Raw genomic sequence first — 27,448 nt, 5'->3', positions numbered from 1 at the left:
TAATGCACAGACACTGTGCATAGTGATTTCAGTTGAACAATTAAGAGATGTTTGATTTTTAATTTATACATAAATTTAATTTATTATTATACAGATATTCAAAACATTTTTAAAGAAATGCCTAAGTTTTATATTGTTCCATACAGAAATGATCTTTTAATTGTGAAGAAACTTTTTGGGAAGGGCACTTCACTGGAACTGAGGGCTTTCAGTTTAACTGCTTCTTTCTTACCAATTGTCCAGCAGTCCCTTAATGAAGACCATAAAAAAGTTCCTATTAAAGCCAAAAAACAGCACTGGGTTTCACTGCTTCACTCCAGGCAAGAGCGAGCAAATCCCCACCCCTTCACAAAATTACACACATACTATCAAACCTTTAAAGAGTACATAGTATTTCCAGGCATAAAAAAATAAACTATAGCTCACCAATTTCTGCGCAAATTGACAATTGTTTTTCAATCAAGTAATTTACAGTTTCAAATAAAGACCTTTTATGATACTATATTATCTTTGTAACCCCCGACAAGCTGTGCAATGTTAGGATATTGATAAATTAAATGATCTGAAGAAGTACATCACTTCTCCCACAATAATATGTCCACCTACAGTATCCCCTCACTCAAACAAACCAAGGATATTTATCCTTTCTCCTCCAAAGTCATTTACAATTACAAATACAAACTGTTAACTGCTGAATATTAATTTTCTGGATGAGATTCTGAGGAATCTGTTCTCCTTTAAGAGCGCTTAAGGGCTGGTGTGGACAATAAAGACGCTTGGCAAAAACAAGCACACAAAATGCACACACACAAACTAAAACCCCAAAAGCACTGCTTTATCTCACATGATGTGCAAATATAATGATTGTGCGGACGAGGGTTAAAAAGGCTTTAAAAGGTCTGGTCATCGTTACAGGATTCGGTCCAGTGGCCAAAGACCTCACAGATGTCACAGTAGGGCCGTTCTTCGCCCTTATTGCCATGGTAGGTAGTGTGTGGAGGTGAGTCGGGCATCTGCATTTGTGTGGGACAGTCCTCTGTGTCATGGAGGTCAAAGCAGTCGCAGATGTCACAGAACAGCCTTGGGGGAGGCTTCTTCTTGGCGGGTTCCTGTCCATGGCTGCAGAGAAAAGAAAGCATCTCTATGTGTAACTGGATGTCCAGTGATGTAAAAAGTTGAGTTGTACTGCCACACAGCTGCCGTTATTTTAATAGAAGTGTGCGACAGTCTGATATGAGTGGTACGGTATATTTTTAGTAATCAACAAAAGATGTATAACTATAAGATGTATAACTAGCTATCAAAATGCATGTAATAAATAAATTAGGATATATACCTTGAGTGTGTTGAAAGTATGCATGCAACAAGTAAGCAAGACATTGACACTGAATGTGCCTAAAGTGAGTTGTGTAGTCAATAGAGACAGGTGTTAAGTGCGCAAACAACATAAATCAGATCATACTGTAAGAAAAGACCTACACATACAAAGAAACATCCAATGGGAACTGAGGGCCATCAGTGTGTAAAAATAATGCATTAGGACCAATGACAAATTAGAATAGTTGGGCTGATTTAGCAACTTCAAGAAAAGAACCTGGTGATAATGGTAGAAAAATTCCCTAATAAAGAAAAGAAGGGGATGCCCTGAGGAGTTTGGTGGAGACTCCTCAGGGCTTATAAGGAGATGTTTGTTGGAATCTGGTTCAGTGCCTGTGTTCATGAACCAGCGTCTGTTTGCTGTATCTTACCTAAGGATCAGTAAATCTTAGAATTATCTACTCTTCTCTGAACAAAAGCAATATTGCTATTGAACTTAAGTGTTGCGGAAGACCCAACGATCTACTGGCCTTGTCTGAAGAGTTCTGCCATGATAATGGGACTTACCTATCATAGTTATCCAGCTCACTTGGATTATTCCCATTTAGAGCAGCAGCTGCCATTTTCTCAAGTTTGTCCTTGAGTTCCTCATTCTTCCTCTGGAGGTCAACGATGACGGAATTCAGAAACTCAATCTGTACAGGAAATACAAAACAGTAGTATCAATGTTGCTGTTGGCGCTGATAATCTATTGTCCATGAACTACTTTTCTTACACAAAATTTATGTTCAATATTGATATAGGGGTCTCCCTGTAAAGTGTATTAACTGTATTATGTGCCAAGGCTTTACTTCAATTCTATCACAAGGACTGTAGATAACAGTAACTACACTTTGCTATATCACCCAAGTAATTAAATTAGTCTTGAGTACGATACTGTGAGTCGTCAGCCAAAGAAAAATTTAAGCTTGGAATGAGTCACTAGGAGATTTCTGTAAAATACCCACTTATGATGAGTGAGTCTCACTGAGTAAAAGTGATCCTTGCAGATCTGATATTTGCTAAGCATCTATGATAACTGAAATTTTCCCTGGGAATTACAGGTATTGAGAAATCAAGCTTGATTTTTCTTTGGAAGACGTAGTTTTGTAGTTTTGACACCAACTATAATGTGATCCACTGGACAAAACATAAGAGCCACAGTGACAGTGACAGACAAACATGCACAAGTGAAGCTGATGAAAAACATTAACAAACCGCTGCCTGATGGTGGTGTAGCATTGCCAACATCAGAGACAGGGCAGAGGAAAGGAGTTGGCATTTAAGAAAGAGAAGGAGAGGGAGAAGAAAAAAAAAAAAGATTCAAATTAGGACCCACCTACTGCCAGACAACACACTCAAGTCATCACTGACACAGATAACACAGTATAACATTTTATAGTAAACAGAGGCTGGAAATGAGACGCAAGTGATGGTTGTAAGACTGATGACACGCCGTTAGCTCGCCACTTTGGGTGAAAAGTTCCACTACAACAGTGATAAAGATTCATTTGTCATATCAAGTATCCCCTGCAAGAGCTGAGATGATGCCAGAAGTTCAATATGCTCTCAATGAAATTTCAAATCTATTTAGACCCATTTCACCTCTGTGAAACATTATACTGTAACAGCTACATGAGTCAACAGTGAACTGTAAAATTCAGTTTACTGCTACACGAGAAGTAGTATTGTTAGTAAATGTAAGCAGCACAGTCATTTCACAAACAGCATTCAGAAAGATTGTTTCCATACGACTGCCCCAAATATGATGAAAATATAAATGACACTGGGTTATTGTCAAAACAAAAAATTGGGCAGGGTAGGAAAGTATCTTTACATTAAGTGTATGAATGGCAAAAAGCCCCACCCCCACCTATCCAGGCCTATGATTGGTATTATCCAGGAAAAGCAAACAGGATACACACCTGACTCTCTGCAGTCTCTTTATCCTCCCTTAGTTGGTCCAAAACTGCATCACCTGGAAACAACATCAAGAACAAGAATACGTGGAAAACAGGAGTGGACTCATTAATCACCTTTTCTTTTTGAGGTCATCTCACAGAGAACTGATCCCAGTGCTACCAGAAATATAAGCTGTAGGTATGATTTAAGCCCAGTATTACCTGAGGACTTGTTGATGGTTTCAGGCCCTGCAGCCAGGTCCTTCTCTAGTCTCCTGACACGCTCCTGTAGAGTAGCCTTGTCCTGTTCCAAGGTCTGAATTGTACCCTGGAGTGTCTTAACTGAGGCACTTTCCCCACGCAGTGCAGCCAGCTAAGAAGAAAACAACCCATGCTATTCAATGGTGGAAAATAGTTATGTTTCTTGGACAAAATATTACTCGTTACTCTAAAAGCATATTGTTATGATATCAACAGAAATACATCACCAAATGACAATTTATTGCAAACAATTGTCAAATTGAATTTGTGCTTGTATTAGCACAAATTCAATTTGACGATTACATCTAAAAAAGATAAGCAACAGAGCTTTCGTTCTCACAATCTTCTTTCAGGTTAAGCAGGCTGTAGATTGTTTTATGAGCACACGCAAAATGAAAGCAGGACATGATTATTTGACCTAGAAATTACATCCTGTTGGCCTCTGCAATGTGGGAAATGTATTTTCAAGGTCTACAGTCACTCTAAAGTTTTATTTACCAACTATGAAAAGAAAATGACAAAAGCTACATATAGGCTTTAACAGGCAATCCTGTTAAAAAAAAAAAAAAAGGCTGTGACCAAACATTCTCGTGTCTTCCTTTAGTCCAAGTGAATGTTTCTGCCAGATGTAATGAATTTTCTCAAGGTGGTCTTGAGATGTCACATTTAAGAGGCCAAAAATATCATTTGTGAGGTCACAGTGACCTTGACCTTTCACCACCAAAATCTAATCACCTCATCCTTGAGTCAATATTAATGTTTGTACCAAATTCCGCCGAGGCATTACAAAGATAGGTGAGGAGATTTTGATGTGAGGGTGCCAAAAAAAACAAAAAAAACAACAACAAAACAGAAAAAACAAAAACAAAACAAAAACATAAATACATTAATAAAGAAGACAAAGTTTGTGCTTCAAAATCTTTTCTGTGCAACTCTTGACTTGCTTAAATTAATTTTGTGCATGCTCAACAGTTTTGTCAACAATTTGCCGTACCAGCTGACAACAAGAGAGTAACATTATGCATTAAATTCTCACCTCGCTCCCCAGCTTTTCCACCTGCTGGTCCTTTTCTGAGATTAAGGCACTGTTTTTATGGATGGACTGTTGGAGGGCGGCCTTCTCCTTGTCCAACTGTCCTTTCAAGGTGCTCTCACTATGAAATACACAATATCAACTAAATCTCAGAGATACAATATTTCTGGGCAGAGAAGAACTGGCCCCATTTTTTTCAAAATGTTTGTCACCAGACCTATTAATCTGGAGCTCAAATTACTGGGCCATTATTATAAATACAGGAAACTCTACTGTAAAACTACTGTAAGTGCCATATAGAAAATGAACCCCCAAAAAAGCTTTTTTTTTTTTTCCTATTTCAGTTTTTGGTCAAATTTTTTGGTACACTTGCTTAAATGGTAAGATGGAATATGGCATATGAAAAGATATTACAAATATTTTTTCATACAGTCATTGTATTTGACTAGGAAATAAAGTAAGAGATTCAAAGCACAGTGGCAAAAAAAACACCATTAAGTGAAAACATGTGAAACTGGAATGGGGCTATGGGTACAATTACTTTTTGTATGATGACTTAGGATGTGTCATGCTAATGTTCCTATTTGTCTGCCTACACACATGTGGTTTATACAAAGGTACCATTACATGCTCACTGATGTCATATAATATTAAGAGTGTGAAGTACCTGAAGGCATTATTTGGCAGGCTTTAAAGGAAAAGAACAGCATGACATATCAATCGCTAAATCACAAATGCAATGCATATTATCAAATGTCACACAGATTAAACTATTTGTGCTTATTTTGACAACAGGCTTTAAAAATACCTCACATAATACTGGTGAAAATGAAACTACCCAAATTATAAAATGATCGTGTAGTCTTACCTTTGCTTCAACTCTTCCAACTGCTTTTTGAGTTTGGAGTACTCATCTTCAAGCTAAGGAAAAAAAAATGTTCAAATTCAATCAGCAGATCAACAGCTGAAATACAAAATGATCTGATACCCAAGATTTATGTAAGATTTTTTAAAATAAAGATGTTAAGTGTTGCACCTTCACAAGATCACTCTGGTCTTTGCGATTGTTATCAAGATCCTGACTCAGCTTGCTGTTTTCATCTTGGAGTATCTGTAGGGACTGCGACTTCACAGAAACTGCTTCTTTAAGCTCCTCACTGACAGATAAAAATGTTAGAATCATCTAAAAAATTCATACAACTCATGTAGACCATACATTGGCTTGTAGAAACCCTGTCACACGTCTCTCGATTTACTGTAACTCAATAATTCCATCAAAGTATTCAAATTTAAATCAGACAGATTTCTGCTGAGTCAACAGAAAAGTTGGTATACTCACATTTCCTTGCACAGACTCTTGGTCCTCTGAGTTTCTGTGCAAAGCTGATCTTTGGATACATTCAGATCTTCTTGGTACTTGGAATTCTCTTTCTTCAATGTTTTTAGCTAAAACAATAATGACAAACATATTTAGAACTATAGGACATACAAACCAAATATTTCACTTAACTCTATTCCTCTTAGGCCCTGTTCAGACCTGGCATTAACAACCATCTCGGGTGATATGATCATAAGTGGACAGCTGTGAGTACAAATCTGAACGCACCCAAGGTGAATTGAAGACGAATTTGAGATCCATCACTCAGACCACATTCAGAGGTTGTCTGGGCGTTATGTGGCCACATTCTTTTAGCAGTGTGGAAGCAAATGCGTCTTGGGTCACATTGAAGGATTGCCTCCTCAACTGACATACTCTGCCAGTTTAATTAGTCCCACCACAGTTTTATAATGAACTAAAAATATTTTACTATTTCAAATGGCTAAAACTTTATCTTACAGCTGTGCGCAGTGCTTTTGATTAGCTCATACATGTTCACTTGCATATAAAACGGGGAAGTGAGATTGGTTCATGTGGAGACACATCTTAATGCCAGGTGTGAACTGACATACTGAGAGCTGTCCACTTGTGATCGGATCACTGAAGACGCATGTTAATGCTAGGTCTGAACAGGACCTTACATATACAGTATTGCTTGATAAGAGGAGCCACTTCACTACTAGAGGCTTATATGAGCAATTTCCCTGCAATAGCCATCTCTTACCTGGGTCTCTATCTCTAGCTTGGAGCTCCGGAGGTCTTCCAACAAAGATTGGGCTTCGTTCTTCTCCTGAATCAAAATAGCTTTCTCTTCTGTCAGCTGTTTGAGAGCATCAGCAGTTTTTCCAGAGGCTTCTATAGCCTAAACAGTGCGCGAGCAGGAAATTCAGTAAGAACAACACTTCAAATTGATGACCCAAGGACCCCGGAATAAGGAAATTGCAAATACAATTTGAATTCAACCAATTATCTAATTTTAGTACCATTTAATAAATTAACTGCATGCTTAATAATTCAGCTATCTTGATAACTGATTTAGAATCAGTTATCCAAATATTACTTTATTGGAATTTGTCACAACCAATCCCAAACAGAAGGTTGACAATTAACAACATAAATATCCCACTGGGGAAAATAATTAGTATATATTCTAAAATACAATATTACAACCTGTGGCCTCAGAACGGATCCTGACAACCTACAACCAACAACTTAACTGTAAAGAGTCAGTGAAAAAAAAGTTAGTCTCTGTAGGACTCTCTCAAATCCTATATAAAATTGTAGCAAATCCTTAACGCCTGAAAGATGCCGTACAACAACATATTTAATTATTTCTGTACATACTATTTGTTTTTCTAGAGATTTTGATCAAGAACTTAAAATTGGACTGAATGACATTGTAAAGCAGTATATTGGAGCTATAATTTCTATAAAGAAAAACTAATGAAAACTTATTTCACAGCAATATGCTGAGAAATACCCACATCTACCATTTTGTGCATTAACATTATGATGTATTAACATCAACAATGCATCAAATACAATCAAATGAAATATGAAACATCATCAGAGGGTGAGTGTGATCACCTTAATCCTACATAATCATGTACCCTAGAAAAATTTCACCTCATGTTAGATCACGTTATAAGCCCACAGGCAAAGGCTGGGAACTAGGGGTATAAATAGCGGTTAGTAAATGGAAGATGAAAGTTAGACACGAAAATAAAAGAATAGAGGAAAGGGAGACAAACCAGCATTCATGCAGTGAGAAGGTGCATAGCCCCAGCCACTCTAAGTTGTGTGTGTCAGTGATTACTACTGTAGGAGGAATACCTCAAGCTGCTTAGAAATGGCATTTTTTAGTTGGGACTCGAGCTGCCTGACTTGCTGGGTGGCTTCATCCATCTCCACCTGCAGGGCATTCTTCCGAGCTGTTAGGTTTGAGATGCTGGAGGAATTCTCTTCTTTTACAACAGCACAAGCCGATACTTCTGCAACAGCATTCTTGTATTGCTTTTCTAAAAGTTCTTTGTCAGTTTCTAGGCCCTTGACATCAGCCTCTAGTTGTTTCTGGCTAGCCTGCAACTTTTCCAACTCTTCACAGAGCCTTGACCGTTCAGCAAGCCAATTTTCTTGGCTTTTGTGGAGATAAGAAACATCCTGCTCCAATTTACTTTGTCCAGCTAAAAGGTCATCTTTCTCTGTGGTCAAGAAGGTAATCTGTTTTCCCATCTCCTCAAGCTTAGATAATAGCTCTTTTTTATCTTCTGTCAACTGACTGGTTTCTTGCTCTTGCTTCTTCAGTTGTGTTTTCAAAGCATCCATATCGTCCATAAAAGACTTGTTTTGCTTATCAGCATTCTTAAGGTTAGAGGAAAACTCTTTATTTTCTTGTGTAACTCTGGATAATGTTTCCTGCAGCTCATCAATTTGCTTAGTAAGACCATCCTTGTCAGATATCCTTTTTTTCCGTTCATTGGATTCAACCTCTAGTTGAGTCTCAAGAAGTAGCTTTGCCTCCGACATTGATTCAGTCTGACTTTGTAACTTCTGGATCTCCAGAAGCAGCCCCTGGTTCTCTTTCTGGAAGGACTGCACTTTTTTGTCAGTCTCAGTCTGCAACGACTGCAGATGCTGACAGTCTTTTGTAAGGTTATCCACCTGTTGAACAAGTTCTAAATTAGCCTTCTCAAAATCCATTTTTAGTTTACTATGCTCTTGAACAAGTTCAGTTTTGCCCTTGACAAGAGTTTCAATATCAGAGTTATGTTTCTGCAGTTTATTTTGTAGGTCAGTCTTTTCTCGTTTCAAAGAGGTCACTTCTGCTTCAAGTTTGTCTTTTTGCCGTTTGTTTTCCTCTAGCATTGTTGTTAAATGAGACTTCTCTTGAATAAGGTCAGCATTAGCTCTGCAGTAACCTTCCAAATGGTCCTTAGTTGTTCGAATCTCACTAGCTAGCTTATCACGCTCAAGTGAAAGAACATTTTTCTCAGATATGGCTTTTGTGTGCTTCTCTTCTAACTCTCCTTTCTCCCCTGCCAAACGCTCATAATTCATATTCTGCTGCTCTAGTGATGAATCCAGGCTCATCTTTTCCTTTCGAATAGCATGTAGAACCATCTCAGTTTCAGAATTCTGAAGGCGAAATGCTTGCTTCTCTTGCTCAAAAGATGACAATAGTTCTTTTAATTTTTCGTTGGACTGAAACAGTTGTTCTGTTGAGATTTGAAGCTTCTCCTTTAATTCTTCTACCTCTTTGAGGAGTTCTTCCTTCTCATTATAGACCTTTCTTTGGATCGCAAGTAAGTCTTCCTTCTCCTGCAGAAGATGAAGTCTCTCAGAATCAGTCACCTGACTGCTTGTCTTGAACTCTTCTAGCATCTTGGCCAGGCTCATTTTTGAGGCTTTAAGTTCTTCACATTCACGGACAGAGCTCTCCAAGTCTTTCTTTGTAACAGTGAGCTTATTCTGAAGCTCCTCCTTCACTGTCTCAAGGCTATTTTTATCCAAAACAAAGGCACTGATTTCACAGGACATCTCCACCTTCTCTTTTGTCAATGTTTCTGTGAGTGCCTGCAGCTGGGTATTCTTCATTGTAAGATCTTCTTTTTCTAAGTTTAAAGATTTAAGTTTTTCCTGCAATTCAGCATTCTTAGCATCAAGAGATTTTTTGGCATTTCTAGCAGCATCTCTCTCTAAAATTAGATTGTCCTTCTCACATGTGAGCTTTGAGCTGCTTTCATTGAGGTTCTCTTCAAGGCGGTTCCTCTCTTTGCAGACATTTTCATAATCCTCAAGTAGTTGCTTCCCTTTAGCCTGAATTTGCTGGATGTCCTGCTGATGCTTTAGGAGCAAGTCATTCTTCTCTGCATATTGTTTTTGAAGCTCTTCGATTTGGACCTGGTGTTCACCTTCAGTATGCTTCAGGTTTGTGTTTTCAGTCTGCACCTCATGTAGAAGATCTTTTAGCTTCTCCAACTCAGTGTTCAATGAAATCCTTTCTTCGTTTGAGCGCTTGTTGTTGTTGAGCAATTCCTCTTGATTTTCTGAAAGCTCATCTCTGGTTATTAGCAGTTCTTTATTATGGACAGAAAGCTCCTGGTGACTAATCTCAAGGGCAGAGAACTTTGTCTGCACATCTGAAAGCTGTTTCTCCAGTTTGTCTCTCTCAGCCTTAACATCCTCACTTTCCTTACAAATGGTTTCCAGATCTAGACTCTGCTTTTCCAGTTTTCTGGACAATTGTTCAACGTCATGCTTGTAGGAGTCAAGCTCAGCAGAAAGACACTGGAAAAATAAAGATGAAAGGAAAAAAAGTAGGGGAATATATATATATGCAGGGAAAAGTAAGATGAATCAAAAAATAAACCAAGCAGATATGGACATAAGTGATATGGTTTTGGAAATGTTAAGCTGCAGAAGCATCAAAAATGGTAAAAGATCGCACCACAGCTTACACCACAATGAAGAGAAAAAAAAAAAAAAAAAGTGGAACATTTTCACTTCAACCCTTACTTACTTTAAATAAATATATTAAATACACTGATGCCAACAAATTTTACTGACATATAAACAAAGAGTGGCTGATAGCTGCCAGAGAGTATAATTATATCATTTATAGCATCTTATACAGCACTTACTTGAATTACTATGGGGATCCACACTACATACATATTCTCCATGTGTATTATTGTATTGAAAATGAAAAGAAAAATGCGTTTCGTGATGTACAAATTTCACTAACTTTTACTTACTGACTGTCACTTGTACTATCTTTTTCTTAGGAAGTGAAAATGTTCTACTTAAATGCAATATCAGGCTAATAAACGATGCTAGCAGGGGTTCATAACAAAAGCGGTTATCAGCTATTGTAATTTGAAAGAACATTTCAATCAGTAGCTAAACATATAGTATGCCAATTGTAACTAGTGACTGAGCTTGAACTGAACTTGAATCCTACCTAGTGCATAACTATCTATTGAGCAGCCCGAACAAAATTTATTTTACTGTGATCTGTTTGTAAGGCTTTTCCAATAACCATAAATTGTCTTAAAATACATTAAAGACATAATTTCATAAAGGTGAACCCCTGCAAGCATATAGCACTCCAATATAGAGCCAAGATGAATATGAAAAAGGAGGTTATTGTCCTAAATGTCAGGAGGGAACTTATCACAAATAATCTGTATGATGGTAAGAGTGAAAATGTTGTTGATAATACACATTAATCATACACATTAATCACTGACGTTAAATGAAGGGAAAAATTGTTACACAGTTACAAATAGTCTCCCATAACTTTGTTGTAACATTCTCTTTTAGAGTTTAAACTGGTGTTAACTTCTGTGCTGTGTTTAAAGGGGCTATATGTAAGTTTTCTTGGCATATGTAAGCTTCAGCCATCATAATGTTTACAACACAAGAAGTTATAATACGCCCCCAGAGCAGCATTACTTCTTCAGGGGAGACTGGACGTCACAATGACTTGCTATCGGAAAGTCATGAGACAGGCTGGCTGGACTGGAGCTATCTGGTGAGCATGCTAACTTCAGTATAAGAAAAGCAGTGATAGAAATAGAAGCAAAACAAGAGTGGTGTTGCTTTTCACTGCTCCATACAGCCCTTGGTGAGTAAAGGAAGTATGATGCTGAATTCATCACAATGTTTCTTCTAGACTGGAAAGCAAAGAGCTATTAATGCCATTGTTGGCTGTGCAGTAATGGCAAAAACTTACATATAGGTCCTTTAAAAAACAAATTTTCATCTACAAATAGGAACAGTGATATTTTTCCTGATGACTTGATCAACCATTAACCCATTAGTAAAAATATATAATAAATAAAGCATAATTTTTACATTACACTTTGCAGAGAACTGAAATCACATTGATTCAACTAATATGTCTGTGCCTATGTGGGTTTGTCTTTACCTGAGCCTGTTCCTTGTATGACTGTAGCTCAGACACCGACTTCTCCAGCTCCTGGGTTTTGTCCTTGGAGGAGGAGAGTTCCTGGTTTAACTTGTCAACCTGACTCTGCAGCACCTCAAGTTCCTTCACATGAAGCTCTGAGGCCTGACACAAGGATTTCTCTTGAGAGGCCTTCAGCTCTTCAACCAGGCTCTCACCTTGTTTAACAGCGTTCTCCTAGAAAGGTTGGTGAAATGTGACAGGCAATAACTAATCACATTACAGCATTTCTTTACTTGTTTTAAAGCATCCAGTTACTTAAGTAGACACTTAAGTGGGAGATTTTAAATCAAGTATTTCAAATCTTAAGGTCTATAAAACTAAATCTTAAATTATCTGACATACAATTCTCATTTTGTGAGGGCCCTAGAATACTAACCAAGGTAGCAATCTTTTCCTGAAGGCTTCTTATTTGAGACTGATGTGCATCTCTGGTCTCTTTCAGCTCCTGCTCTTTGCGGGACTGTTCCTGCTGGAGTTGTTCATTAAAGTGTGCCACCTTCTCCTTCTCCTCTGCAACTTGACTCTGTAACTCCTCAAGCCTCCTGAGTGATGACAAAAAAAGAGTCAGAGAACAAAAAAAACAAAACGTGATCTGAAGTTCACAAATTAGATGAAAAATAAATTGACTTAAATAAATCCTAAAGCAGGGAATAAAACAAAAGCAAGAGATTTGCATATTGATTATAACATGTCAATGCAAAGTAAGTATCCACTTCTAACATGACTGATATAATTAGTTTCAAGTGCAGTAATAAAGTAATATAAAAGCAGGGAATAATGAAATGGGGTAGGCCTACCTTTCTTTCTGTATGAGGTCTTCATTCATTTTGGTCAGCTGTACTGAACTATCACCAGATGCCTTCATCATGTCTGAAATATCATTTTCGAGCTTGTTTTTATCCTTTGAAAACTGATCAAGCTTTTCATCTGCAGTCTTCAGCTTCCTCTCAAGCCCTGATTGAAAACAACATGAGTTTGCTTGTACGATCTACAGGTTTTAAAAATATACTACAGCAATAACAAACAAAAGAATGCAGTTTGAATAATCTCACCAGCAAGTTGACTTCTTAGAGATTCTGATTCTGTGGTCAGGGATGTGCACTTCTCTTCCTTCTTGCTGAGCTTCACAAGTGTTTCTGCAAAATGTTACATTTTAGATTCTAGAAGCTGTTGTAAACTGAAAAAGGCAAAATGCAGCAGATGACGGGAAAAGGTGGAAGGAACAAAGAACAACTGTTTAAATTATTTACCTTGCATAGTTTTTGCTGATTTTGTCTGTTCCTCTGTGCTTTCAGCCAACTTTTGTTTCTGTGGGGAAAAATCATTTTACATTATACAATATTTTTGTATGATTTTTCAGCAATAGAGAAATTTACAAGTCAAAATTTGAGGAGTGTTATTTTCATGGTTTATACAGGGGTACTTTAGAAACAGTGACACAATTACATACTTTGTTCATCAGAGAACACTTAACATTAAAAAGCCCAGTGATTTAATTCCTAAAACAAAACAGACACTTTATCCACATCCAATATTATGCCATAAGCCTCACCAAGCCTCCAAGTTCCTGTTCCAGGGTGTCCTTCTCCTGCTTTACAGTGGTCAGGGTCTGCTGTAAAGAAAGGACTTCCTTCTTTTGGCCCTCCAACTGAGAGCTCAATTCACTAACCTATAGCACGTCAAGTAAAAAAAAAAAATTCAGTAACAGCAAAGAAATCTGCACATTAAAACTGAACATTAATAAAGCAATGACCAACAATCATTGTCTGAAAATGCCATACTTGACAGAAGTAGTAAGGACACCACTTTGCTAAAGCATGGCAAATACATAGAAATACACATACCATTGAAATGGGAAAGGAGGTGAATAAAAACCCACCTTAGCGCCCTGATGGTTTCCTTGGTTCTGAACATCCTCTAACTGACTCTTCAAGGTCACAACCTCCTGGTTACTTTGTGCTACTTGGCTGCGCAGAGCAACCATCTCTGCCATCTGCTCTTTGGTTTCTCTGTCCTTGTCTTGGGTCTGTTGTGCCAACATTGCTTCTTTCTCCTCAAGCTCCTTTACCCTAAGTTCAGCAGTATGAAGCTTTCCAAGAACATCTTCCATCTCCACAAGGTGCTGTTCCTCTGCTTTTTCAACGCTGGACCTCAGCGACTCCTCCAGTCGCTCCTTTTCTTCAGTCAAAGACAAGAGTTGTGCCTTCAGGGCCTGCATCTCCCGAGTCCAAGCTGTGGTGTCAGCATCATGTTTGGCTCCAGCCTCCTCTAGAGCCAACTTGTGCTCTACCTTCAGTCTCTCTAGTGCACTTTTGGTCTCTACAAGCTCTTCTGTCTGGGCACCACCACCTTTGCTGAAGGACACCTTTAGCTCTTCCATTGCTTGCTGGTGAGAGGCAATGGCAGATTCCAACTTAGAACGCCACAGTTCAGTAATGTCAGCTTTCTCCTTCTCAGCTTGACTTAAACGCATCTGCAACTGCTCGTTGTCACCAGAGATCCTCACAGATGTAGCCTGAAGCTGGGCAACTGCCTCACTGTGAGTCTTTTCTTTAGCTTCTAGCTTCTCCTTGTATTTTGCCAGCTCTTCTTGCTGCTTAGCTTCTTGGGAAGTCAACTGATCCCTAAGAGAATTTATCTCTTCCAGAAGAGGAGAAAGAGTAGCGTCAGAGTCCGCTGAGCCTTCCTGGGTCCCAAGACGCAGCTGCAGGTCAGCTACCTCTCTTGTACGCATTGTAAGGTCCTTTTCAAGCTCCATTATACGGGATCTTTCCGACACAGTAGCAACCTTTAAAAGCAGAAATCTTGCATTTAAAAATGTGTCAGAATCTAACATACTGGACCAGTGTGAACTAACAAAAGCTTATTAAGAGGCTTATATCATACTTAACTATTATTAAACAAATGAAAAACGAATTAGTAAACTGAAATAATACATAAAGCTCTTGGTAACAGTGACACTATGCTTACTGCGAGGTAAGCTGTTCAACTTGCTTGGGTATAAAACCACTGATCCCAAAATACAAGGTGTTATACTGACCTCTTGTGGCTATAAAGGGTACAAAGAATGGAAGTGAACACTGAAAGCATGAATGGAGCTACAGCATTGTGCAAGACATTTTCCACCATCCATTTAATTAAAAGGCTTCATCACTGAATTAATGCTATTTTTGAAGAGAATTATGTACTAAGAAAAATCTATAAAAACGAGTCTTAGGGAGAATTGGCATGTCCTATTATTTTTATATTAATCCACCTATATACCAAATCTATGTTTTTTCAATGTTCTCAAACATGCATCTCTTTTAGCTGCTTCAACATAATATTTAACAGCTTGGTTGAGTTTTCCTCAAAAATCAACATTTTCTTAATGAAATCATTTGCAAAAAGGATCCTATAGAAACTATGGTCCTCATCCTCATGACACTACAAGACACATATTTTTACTGATTCTTCTCATAACTATAATACACTAGGGGAACACAACGATGCATAGTCTGGGAGGTGGAGCAGGTTTTAGACTAGGATAATGCAGGGACACCAAATAAGCAGGACAAATGGATGCTGGGAAGGACTGGGGAAGTAGAACATAGGATAACCAAGCTAATCAATAATAACTGATTAGCTGGGGACAAGGGGGAAGTTTGTCTGTCTGGTTAAGCAGTGATACCAGTAAAGCAAAAGTGAGTTCAGTTTTGAGTAACTTATTGGAAAATAGTACAAAAGAGCGGTCACTGGAGACAGCTGAAAGATGCATGTGGTTATTTGTTTGACAGTTATAATAGAAATTTATATTTTTCAATGTAAAATAATTTTGAATCAATCAATTTAAATGTAAGGGAAGTTAATATTTCAAAAATGGTTACAGAATTCATGCTCAGCTAATTCCACAAACTGTGATGCAGAATTTGCAACTAGAACTTTAAGCAGAATGTGATTTGAGCATTTAAACAAACCTCATACATATAGTAGTTTATTATTTGATTTAATTTGTTTGCTGTCAAAGCAGGAGTACTGTTTTTCTCATGTGAAGCTGGAAAAATGCATTTGAGGTGTTCAATCGCCACAAACCCATACAAAGCAAAGCTCCAGTTACTGCTTGGCACCTCTCTGTACCCCTTGCAAATGTTTTGGCCACTATCCCCGGCCCAGGCCCTCTTTTCCAACGCAGCACGCTGCAGAGCAGAATTCATTACCCTAGTGTCTTCTAACTCTCTTTGGAGTTTCTCAGCTTTGGTCTTTTCAAAGAGCAGGCTCTGTTCAAGCTCCTTAATGTGGGCATGCTCCAGTCTGGTCTGCGTCTGTTAGTAAACAAGGGGGAGAGGAAGAGAACACACCAGTGCCACCATCACATGCCAGCCCAACACAGACAGAGAGGGAAGGAGACAGGATAGAGGGGTTTGGACAGTGATTATGGAGATGGTGTGTGTGTGTGTGTGTGTGTGTGTGTGTGTGTGTGTGTGTGTGTGTGTGTGTTTGAGTATTTAGGAGGTTCGGTAAAGGATATTGGGTGGAGGTGAGCAGTGGTGGATGAGTGAAAATGGGATGATATCCAATGCAGAACTTTCAGGCTGTGCCATTAAGAGCTGAACATAAGGAATTTTGTGAAAGAATGATGGAAAGTACAAGACAGGCAGCAAAAGAAGGGGGGCATGTGTTATGGATGTTCAGGGTGAGTATGTTGATGGAGGCAATTTAGAAGTAACCATGCAAAATAGACACCTGGTGAACAAAGCACGTTGATTGTTATTATACACAGAAACTTTATAATGTGTCAAGCCAGCAAGTAGATAGCATAAAAATGACTTCACCATGTCATTGAGAGAAAGCAGTGATGGTTGTTTTCTAAACCCTACACTTAATTCTGTAATATGAGGTTAATGCATTATATCATACAGAAGATATCTAATGCTGTAGAACTGTCATATTAAACTGACAATAGAAAGTCAATACAAAGACAATTTCTTTTGTATTTTTTGTATTTTCAGCTACACCCCCATTATTTACTGCACTGATCCAAATATCTTGTTTATTTCACTCATCTTATTTAGGACTTTGGTCTAGATTTCGTACACAACCCTACAGCATCATCAGCCTCCACACTGCTTTCTCTCTTTCGTGATAAGGCCATTGCCCACACTGTATAATGTAAGTACTGTATAAGAAACCACCAGCTATCAGACCACCATGTGCAGGATTTGTGACGAGCTTAAAAGAAATCAATCAGTAACAAGCATGTGGGGCTCAAGAAACAAAGGATTCCCTTTTGACTTCTTGGTATTGTGTGTTATGAGTAAGGGTTTAATGGCAACTTAATGAAGCATTTCCTGCTTCTAGTCATACATGTTACCAAGTGTATGTTAACTTAAGGTTTCTTTTTGAAAGGGGAATAGCACCTTTTTAAATGTTATGTGTGTTATGTGACATTCGGTCTTCTGTCTGACAAAGTTAACTATCATGTCTAACTAACTATTTGAAATACTACACTCAAAAAGGTAATGAATGAAGCAAGGAAAGGTGTGACTATAGAAGTATAACAATTACATTTTGGGGCTCACTGTACATTTCATTTCATTCTGATTGTAAAAACTTAGACACTGTATGTAGCCACTTTTCATTTTCTGTGTAGTTATAAAATATAATTTAGCTTGAGAAAATGTATCTTTATATAAAATTTACATTTGAATTCTTAAGCTGAGTGTTATTCCCCTTTTGTTGTTGTGGGTAGACTGAATTCAAGTCTGTGACTGGGCAGTGGAATGACAAGGGAGCATCTCCAGTGGTTCCATGCTGAGCACTGGACCAACATGAAAGACGAGGACGAGAAAAGGAAGAAGAAGCAATAACATCACATCACTGAACAGGGAGGCACTGAGGGTTATAGCACAACATTAGTACACCTTCAACCTGAAGTCAACACAGCATTTCTGAGTTTGGCCTGTTTGAAGTATTTTTTGTTGGTGTTTTTCAAGCTGCATGCAAGTTTTTAATATATCCACAGCTGTGAGTAAATAATAAAGTGTTAGTATAAATGTTTAAAAAAGAAGATAAAGGGGTATTCTAACCCTGTAGCCCTCATTTTAAACATCTATTTTGAGTTCGGATGCCTTCGGGGTAATTGAGATGGTTCCTTGTGTAGCACTGTGGAATAAATAACAAATCCTTTGATCAGATATGAACAGAGATACCACCGGGCCCCAGTAGTCTGCATATCCTAACTTGGGATGAGAACATGACTCACTTGAGAAAAGGAAAATGAGTAATCGGAGGCTACTGTGTTGAATTACTGTAAAATATTATGTGAAGGAAAAAGCAAAATGCAGGTCCCTTCGTAACACTAGGACAATAAACTCTTTTATCTCTTCATAACAGGCAAACATTAATAACATTTTCTAGTGATAAGTTCCCTAAATATATAATTTATCACACCACATTAAGTCTCCCCCTAGGCTCGTACTACAACATTAATATGCCTGTTAACTAGACAGGTTTACTGACCACATGAAGCCTCATTATCCTTTAAGCACATCATCTAATGCTAGATGAAGCCAGTTTCAAACTGCCCATGCAAAAACACGTAGACATGTGATAAGTTTCTACTGCTAACACAAACAAGAGATAATGCAAATGCTGTATCTGGACTTGACTATAGCTCTGTGACAAGGGATACCAGTTAATTTTATGCAATCTTAGAAATGCATTGGACCTGCACCCAAGAAGAGAGATGAATGTAAACAAATTAATTAAATTACTTTCTTGACATGGATAAAGAACAAGGTTTATGTGAAATGGAATCCTGAGATGGAAACAGGATGCAGGGTGACTTGAGTGCCTGTTGCTTTTGACTTAATATTGAAAATTTACATTTTAAATCAGTGGGACAAAAATGTCAAGTTAAACATCCGTGACACTTTTTTTCATTTAAAAAAAATAGCAATGTCTGATTTAATATTTTTGCAGTGATCAATGTTTTTTCTTTTTTTTTTTTTTTTTTTAAAAACACAAATCTAACAAAATGTGTAAGTTGCAATGGTGTTGATCTGTGTTGTGCATTTACCTCCAAGTCTCCTTTGGTAATGCAAGCTTCCTCTACACGGAACTGAAGGTCCTCCACCTTCCTATTTAACAGAAAAAAGCAATCTTACTCAAGCTTGTTAATTGGGGAACAGCCTTATTTTAATGATTAAGAGAAAGATAAAGCCTAAGCAGGCAACCCTCTTTCCTCACGACTTTAGAAGACTAATATTATACCAGCATTATGATCTTAACTCTCATTTTCTCTAAACAAACTAAAAAAAGACCTTGAAATATATAGGGTAAGTATAGATACTGATATGTCAGCATCATTATGGGGTCATAATAGATGGTTACAAACTGTCATGGGTGACTGTGTGCCTCTGACTTGTCATACCTCTGGGAATCCTTACCTACGTTCCTCCTCCAGCTGATTCAGCAGTTCCACTTTGTCTTTGTCTGCAGCTTCGACCAAGGCACGTAACTGATCCATCTTAGCTTCCATCTTCAACAAAAAGATCAGACATTGAACAAAAAAAAATTAGCATAAATTACAAGGCAATAAAGAGATTCTCTAATTCTAACAGTAATCTAGGATCAACAGCAGGGTAATCCAAACTAATCAACCACTGGGTGATCTGACCTGCTCCTGATCATCCCTGAGCAGACTAATTTCTTGCTCCATCTCTCCAACATGGCTAGTGGCCTTGGCAACCTCAGCTTTCTCCATGTCCCTCTCAGCCATTAACTGCTCAATATGCTGCTGCTTCTCCTTCAGTGCCTCCTGCAGGGCTGTAGTGCCTGAGATCTTTCGATTATACCGTGATGATGTCTCGGTTAGCTATGGAGAGAACAGAAGAGAAGCTTGGTCAGACTGGTAAGTAAGCAAAGCATAAAAGAATTGTATGAGTACATCTTTACATTTTTGTTACTGAGTGTGTCCATGTCTCACCAGGCCTGTGCGGCTGGGCTTGGCACTGACAGAGGATGCCACAGAGCTCATGGTACTGATGGAAGAGGCACTAGGGCTTCTCTTCAGCCCCGATGGTGTGGCCACTACTTTCCGAACTGTTGTTTTTGCTTTGGCTGGCGTGGTGGAAGGGAAGCCAATGCGTGTGACTTTATGCACTGGAGCAAATAAGCCATATTTGGGCTGGCACTGAAAATATCTGGGGACAGATAATTGAATACAATCATGATAATGGAAGTTATAGTATAAATATCCACATATGCATGTGGATGACAAGTATAAAACCTTTTATTATTAATTAATTATTATTATATATTATTAATTATTTACAAACCCAGTGGCTTATGTACCTTGTGCCTGCCACTGCCCCGTCATTCTTTCCTAAAGGCTCATCCAATTCCACACCACACCACTCGCCTTTGGCAAAATCTGTTTCTCCAAGGAAACGTACGACTCCTGCCTTTGTACCACCAACCTGACAGGAAAATACAAAACATTAGCCATTATTTAATCCCCTCAACAGATAAGGGAGGCCTAAAGACTAATCAGCTTTGCCTGGTAATAAACCCCTGAGATAATTCCATCAAAGCAACAGGAACAAACGTGTGCCAGCTTTGAAAATAATGTGGCAAACTATCAACATGTGAAACTTTCTTTTTTCTTATAATTATTTAAAAAACGCACAGCTGTAAGGTTTACATGATATTAAATTAGTGGTAGCACATTTCCTCTGTATCCCAATAGGCATGAGTGACACCTCCTCTTTAAATAATGTGTTACACAGCGTCCTGGCTGAGGAAAGGGAGAAAAAAGGGAATCTGTAATGAGGAAGGAAGGTGCTCATCAAGATATAATCAGACCTACAGGACTGCACACAGATGGTGACTGCACTCAACAGTGTTAGTAAAAGTACTCCCACTGACTCAGAGGTGGAAGTTTGGTGACATGAAGAGTAAGATACCATGTATCATGTGTTCATTTCTCTGAGATTGCTACACTGAAGAAAAGGAGGGTTCTGTGAGTCATGCGACTCTAAACAAGCATTGTTGCTAATGCCAGTTCTGCTAAAGAACAAAAAAGGAGTGTTAGACTTCAGTCACTTAGCTTAAATATCGACAGAAGGACAAGTTATCTTTTTTGTTTTAAATAATGTAACAAGCTTTACCAATACACGGTCACCCATCTTCAGTTCCCTTTCCCCTTTCTTGACTGATCCGGTCTCTGAGAGGTTGGAGATAGATTCGCTGTTGGTGCGTGCAAGGTTGGAAGATGGTGTAGCTGGTGTAGTTGGTGTAGTGGTGGAGGCCTTCTTGCCTGCTGTGGTAGTTGAGGGTACAGTTGATTTTGTGGCAGGTGTATGCGAGGCTACGCTACCAACTGAAGGAGTGGGTGATGCAGCTCGGGAGGGCGGTGCCGTCTGAGTTCCATTAGCCTCCCCCTCTGTGCGAGACAACTTGGATGGTCGTGTAAATATACCTCGCAGGGCTTCACACTGGAAGTAGCGCACCCCTGCCACTGACCCATCATTCTTCCCAATTGGCTCATCTAGAACAATCCCTGCCCACTGTCCTGGGGCAAACTGTGTCTCTCCCAAAAACTGAATGTAGCCTGGCTTATTCCCATTCACCCAGACCCGTTCCCCAATCTGGAAGCTCTCTTCAGAATTTTGGGCATCTCCTCCACTGGCACTTGCAGCTGATTTGTCGGCCCCAGCAACTTTTGCTCCTGCTGATATATAAGGGGTGAGAAAGAGAACAGTTCTTTCAAAATCCATCAGTGACTCGGACTGAATCATCATGCAATTCTGAAGTTCCGTCTTTCCTGTTAAATGTGTTTACTTACTAACTTTAAAAGAAAGTGTAAGTGAACCTTGAGTTTAGAATATCTTAGAACAGTTGTGTGCTTCCAAAGTAAAGAATCATCTCCATGTTCAATATTAAAGTCAGCATCACATCTATAGTGACAGTAATACTGCTGTGGTGAGAGAAATCTAGGCTAAATGTTTGAAAAGCTGGCTTTAACACTCGAACACAAATCATAAATTTTGGCAAGATAGTGGTGTAAAAGCTGTGATGCCTAGATCTCCTTGATGCCACCACCAATGCACACACAAAACTGATTCACTGCTCTTTCCCACATTTTGTGATCAGTTGGAATATATCAAATCACATAGGTGCCCTTTTTGTCATTATGTTGCACAAGTATAAACAATTGTTTTAAGCAAGGGTCTGACATACCAACTGCCTATTCAATAGGCCTGGGCAATATCCACAATTTAATAACTTGATACATTCCAGCCCTAACATTGTGATATCAGATATTGTATTTTAGTGTTTTATTTTATGTTTAAGGTATAAGTGATGATACCACTAAACGCATTTAATGATGATCTGACTTGGCAGCAGAGCAGATAGATAGATAGATAGATAGATAGATAGATAGATAGATAGATAGATAGATATTATGAAAAATCTAACATGGCAGCAAATATCACAATATTTTATATAATCGAATATCATTAAACTTTTACATCACTTATGATTTAATGCAATCAAAAAACTCTATTCAGCAAACACAAAGGAGGGCTTATTGTAGTGCATATCCACTGGGATGTGAGACAGAAGAGCTTGTTAATGGGTGTCTTATTTTCTACAGTTGTGTTATCAGTTCTATCCATCCCATGAAATGACCACCTTGTTTAGCTCTTCTGATGGAAGCTAGATGCCAAATTGGAGACTACTGCATGAACGTATACAAACTAGTCTGAGCTACAAGGTGTTACAAGCTGAGCTGTATCATAACATCATAACAAAGTGAGACCTGCCAACCAGTATGGAGAAAGTGCAGCACAATGTGTGATATAATGTCACAATCACAAGCCCTACTGAAATGGGACAAGAAATGAAATCAAGTTGGTGCCAGCACCACAGGTATCAACCAACAACCCCTAGCTACGAAACATTCAATGGCAAACACTAAACTGTCACACTTTCACAACAAGATGAGAAGCTGGACACCAAGAGAATCTTACCTGTGCTGGGGTTGGTCTTGGGGGCTCCTGTCCCAGGTGGCCTAGCTATCTTGCTGGGCCCTTTGATCCCACTGGGCTTGGCTGTGCTCATGTTTCTTCCTGTGATCTGTTAGACCCACAAGGCTTGTGTCCGTCAGTGGGTACAGACTGACCCCAGACCATCAAAACAATTGGTTGCAACTATGTGTTGGCGAAGTTGTTCTCTTCGCACCAAAAAAAAAAAAAAAAAGTTTTGAACAAAAATAAAAACCAGGAAAAGGGAGGAGGGAGAAAAAGTGGTGCTCACAAAAAGGACCCTGTTTAGAGAGGGGGAAAAAAGAAACATTACATGACTTTGTTTAAACTTACTCAAATATATTTTACCAGGCACTCAAGGTATCACTTATGGCTAATTAATCAGGAATCTAATTATTTACCCAAGTTAATTCATCATTAAGGTAGTAAATGTATGTTGTATTTGCTAACTTCTTTCAGCTCTGATTCTGTGGGTGCCACTGACAGCAATAATTTATTTTGAGTAAACTAATGAATAGCAAGTACAGATATGACTTTGAGACATGCTCATTGACTTTGTTTTTAGTGCTCTGTTAATGGACGCATTTTGTTTCTGTTATGACAACGAGCTCCTCAGCAAACACCACGTCACAGTAAGACCTAAAAATAACCTGTCAAAGGCCAGCCAATATGTAGTCTATTTTGCTGCCATCATGATCTTCTGAATAGCTCATCATCTGTGACCTTGACCACAATACACACAGTACCCAAAACACTTTGTTTCACTCAGTCTATCATTCTGGCACATGAAATCATGTAAATCTGGTTGGCAGCTTTTTCTAAAATGGGATTACCGTAGAAACACAACCACCACCAGCAGGAGATTACCATGTTGGTCAGATGTCCTCTCCACAGAAACTGATGAAACTACTATTTAAACATGTTCTCCCTGTTGTTAGGTGTTTTGCAATATGGCTGTGTGAAGGTGGCATCATGATAGGTTTTTATACAAGTATTGCCTTGATTAATTAAACCAAACAAGACCAAAACTACTGAGAAAATACTGCCAAGCATTTGGTTTCAAATCAGTCTGACAGATCTGTAGCCTCTCAGCCTCTTTCAGAAGAAGGCTGCATCATTCCATCATGATCTCTTCTCTGCAGAACAGTTTCACATCAGGTCAAGGACACCAAGTCTGATGCTTTGTTGTGTGATTACAGCCAAAGCAGTGAAAGATAACCACACAAGAAACCTAAAGCAAGGATGACTCAACAATTACTACATAGTTATAATAGTAACTGCACACATGTAGTTTCATGAGTGGCTAGACAGTGTACAGTATGTTTACAAACATGCTTCTGCCATGGTGTATTACAAAATTACATTTGGTAATAAGTTTGTGACTCACAAAGAAAGAAAATTAACAATTTTTTTGGAACAATTTTGGTTTTCAAAAATGTAGAATTTTCTTTGATTTATGAAATTGAAGGGATTCATGAACCCTTTACATTTCCTTTACTGTGAGATACACCTATAAAAAATTGTATCAGCAAACCCATGACAATATGTCAGAGTGCCTTCTTGCCTCCCCAACAAAGTCAAAGTTGTTTTGAGTCTACTTTAAGTCAGCTAAGATACCTGACCTCACGCAGGATAGAAATTGAATATAGAACGTATTCAACAGCAAAACACAAACATGCATTTCATTCCTGAAAGGGCCTAAGAGCTACAGCATGTAGGTTCACCAAAACAACCCAGTATAAAGACTCTCACACACCTCTTAAGATATTTCTCAGCAGAGAATGAAGGGTAGCCATCAGCACACATAACCTAGTTTGAATGCAGTGTTCTGGTTTTCCCCTACTGTGTCTTTGAATGATACTGAAGTGCCCTCAGGTCAAAAAGAGGCCAGACCAAGAAATCACTTAAATGGCTAGAGACTGCGTGGTGGAAATAAAAAGAAATGTAAAAATCATATGCAGTATTTCCCACATTGTTACAGCCAAAAGTTAAACAGCAAAATGATGTTAAATAAGAAAACCACCAAGCTTTAGTAGAACTGTCTTGAGAGCATTAGCAGAGGATGTTTCAGCTCTGATTGGTGAGCTGATGCAGTCAGCTGAAAATGATCCATTTAGTCTGGAGAATTTCCCACTGCAGTAATGTTAATCTTTTGCCACTCTCACTCTAATCTGTAGCCAGGAAGAAAGCCAAATGTCAATGTTTTGCATAGGTTTAAGGGAATTAATCTAATGATGATTTTCAAAGTGAAATACTTAACTAGACTAAACTTCAATCTTAAACTATCACCAAAATCCACCATTGTCTGTTTTCATTATTTCTGATTACATAGAAACAGTAAATGGCAGCCTGTAAAACAGAACTGAGATTTAGTCTACTTCTCAAATGACCAAATATACATCATACACTTCCATATTTGTAATGTCAGAAGTTTACATGCTTAGAGTCTGTCCAGGCAATGGATTAAAAAAAAAACACAGGAAGGGAACGGTACTTACATCCCACATATTTTATTAGGCATATCTTTGCTGACTATGAGGACGCAAAACCATGTTTTTATACAGACATAAGATAAATTTGTAGTAACAATAAAAACTCTATCCATTTCTGCCTGGGTACACAAGCCAGTGGGCTTTGATTCCACCTTGTCTTTCATTAAGCTAATATTACCTATTGACTTCAAGAATACTGAACCAAGTACAAACATGTTTCCTTTTTAATGTTTTTAGAGAAGGTCAAGCTGTGACTGGGCTGTCTAAGTTTACAGCTCAAGCTATTGAGGCAGAACATTTTTCATGAGAGCTGTGAGATTGTTTTTAGGTGTAAACTATGTGTGAGTTCATTTTATCAAACAAAAAATAGGATGTATGTAAAAGTATGCCTTCAGAAGTATGTATTCACTGATGTCACCTATACACCTACAATCTTATTTTATCATCACAAGGCCAAAGCAAGTTGGTTCTTCCTTTTTGAGGAAACATCTGCTGGGAGGATTATGTAGTCCCCTGCTAGCAATGACAGAGGAAGGTGTAGAAAAATACTAACAGGACATAGGCAAAGAATGAGAGCGGGAAGCATTCTGCATCCTCAGTGTCTGTGCATACAGATTCACCTGTATTGACAACCTTCATTGTCATTAAACCTATAATCATTTTCGCTGTATATATACATAAAGCCCTACCCCGCACCAATTCTGGCTCTTACAATTGTACAAAGTGGTTTCCACTTGGGCTAAAATCAATAAAGCATGCGTGTAAAAACATTAAATTCCTGTTAAGTGACCAGTTCATAAGATCATATGACTTCCAAACAAATGTAAGCCTTTCTTTCACATATTCTTAAATTCCATATCATGAAGTTCAATGACTAGTAGAAATACAGAGATGTCTGACTTTCAAGTGGTATTGTGTTTGCAATTCCAAAGACTAAAGCCTGTCAAGCTTTAGTCATGTCAGTCCAAACAAGCTCAACTGCTTTTTGAGTCAAACAGAAAGGCTTGATCATAAAAAGCCTAAGACACACCTATATACAGCAAAACGATCTAATGCAGAGACTCCACACCTGCGTCATTGAAATATTACATGGTGTGCGCCTGGGCAGTAAAATAAGTTATCCTGAGGATTGGTCAACGAGTTGGCCTGTTAACATTACCCCGCTTTGCCACCTTTATCAGTAGCTAACGGATTGAGAGCTGTCGATGAGGTGGCACGTTTGGTAACAGTGGAGCCAGTGCAACAATACCATGTCAGCTAACTTACCTTATTAGCTAATTCTGCGTCTCTGGTGAGATGATACCCTGTTTATCACGAGTTGAAACGGCAACTACCTCCACATGTTCAAATATCTGAATAACATACTGACCGACCACCTTCGTAAGCTTAACGACTGAAGCAAATTCCTTAAGTCCAAAAGTCTCCGCAATGTCACCGAGGCTCCAGTAGGGCACACTGCTGCTACAAGTTGAGAGTCAGCATAACAAATTGTTTCAGATTAGATCACCTGTAAAGATAGCTTGCTGTATAATGTTGTTCTAATGAGCAACCAGCTGACTCTACTGTCACCTCTTCGTCTTAAATGAATCCCAGTATGTTATCACGATAAGAATAGACGTGATTAGTTGCTAAGTAACGTTAGCTGCGAGGCCCGAGCAATACCGCGAGCCGGTGGTCAGGACCAGGAGAAGGGCTGGTTAGCTAGCTAGCTGAACTAACACCTCAAGTAACGTCTTCACTACCTGAGCAACTTTCATCTTACGGTAGCGTTTAGTTTCGTGGTTTATCAACAGCAAAATGACAAGAAAGTTTACGGAAATACGTGACCTCGGCGTGAGCTAATACTGACCTGATATGTTTCTATACAGCCTTCGTCTTCTGGGAAAAAAAAAATTACACAGCTAGCGAGCTAAATGGGGAACCGCGACGACTACTGCTCGGATCACACACGAGCAGGCACAGCCCAGTGTACTAGCTATGTGTCCAACGGCCGAGAGTAACGTCAACCAAAGATGATATGTTTAGT

The 27,448-nt window shown here is 38.6% G+C and overlaps 1 protein-coding gene across 5 annotated transcripts; it reads right to left on the bottom strand.

Annotated features, from left to right (window-relative positions):
* Positions 1-40: 40 nt before the first annotated feature.
* clip1a (CAP-GLY domain containing linker protein 1a) lies at positions 41-27,397 on the bottom strand. Of its 5 annotated transcripts, none has more exons than XM_056375585.1 (27): positions 27,272-27,397; positions 22,916-23,211; positions 21,050-21,612; positions 20,235-20,359; positions 19,867-20,083; positions 19,558-19,755; positions 19,328-19,419; positions 18,958-19,018; positions 16,097-16,201; positions 13,780-14,688; positions 13,453-13,569; positions 13,151-13,208; positions 12,953-13,036; positions 12,698-12,854; positions 12,277-12,442; positions 11,859-12,074; positions 7,763-10,216; positions 6,654-6,791; positions 5,891-5,997; positions 5,588-5,708; positions 5,420-5,472; positions 5,219-5,239; positions 4,555-4,672; positions 3,480-3,630; positions 3,282-3,334; positions 1,885-2,012; positions 41-1,119 (listed from the first exon to the last, which is right to left on the bottom strand). In XM_056375585.1, the coding sequence occupies exons 2-27, from the start codon at positions 23,004-23,006 to the stop codon at positions 891-893; spliced, it is 6,732 nt and encodes a 2,243-aa protein (XP_056231560.1). In that variant the 5' UTR covers positions 23,007-23,211; positions 27,272-27,397; the 3' UTR covers positions 41-890. The 5 variants fall into 5 exon arrangements, with proteins under 5 accessions (XP_056231560.1, XP_056231559.1, XP_056231561.1 ...); XM_056375584.1 differs by lacking the exon at positions 27,272-27,397 and adding an exon at positions 26,689-26,973; XM_056375586.1 differs by lacking the exons at positions 5,219-5,239; positions 27,272-27,397 and adding an exon at positions 26,689-26,972.
* Between the last annotated feature and the right edge of the window lie 51 nt (positions 27,398-27,448).

The sequence above is a fragment of the Seriola aureovittata genome, chromosome 5 (genome assembly GCF_021018895.1).
Source record: "Seriola aureovittata isolate HTS-2021-v1 ecotype China chromosome 5, ASM2101889v1, whole genome shotgun sequence".
Lineage (NCBI taxonomy): Eukaryota > Metazoa > Chordata > Actinopteri > Carangiformes > Carangidae > Seriola > Seriola aureovittata.
This window is presented reverse-complemented; position numbering and strand designations above follow the sequence as displayed.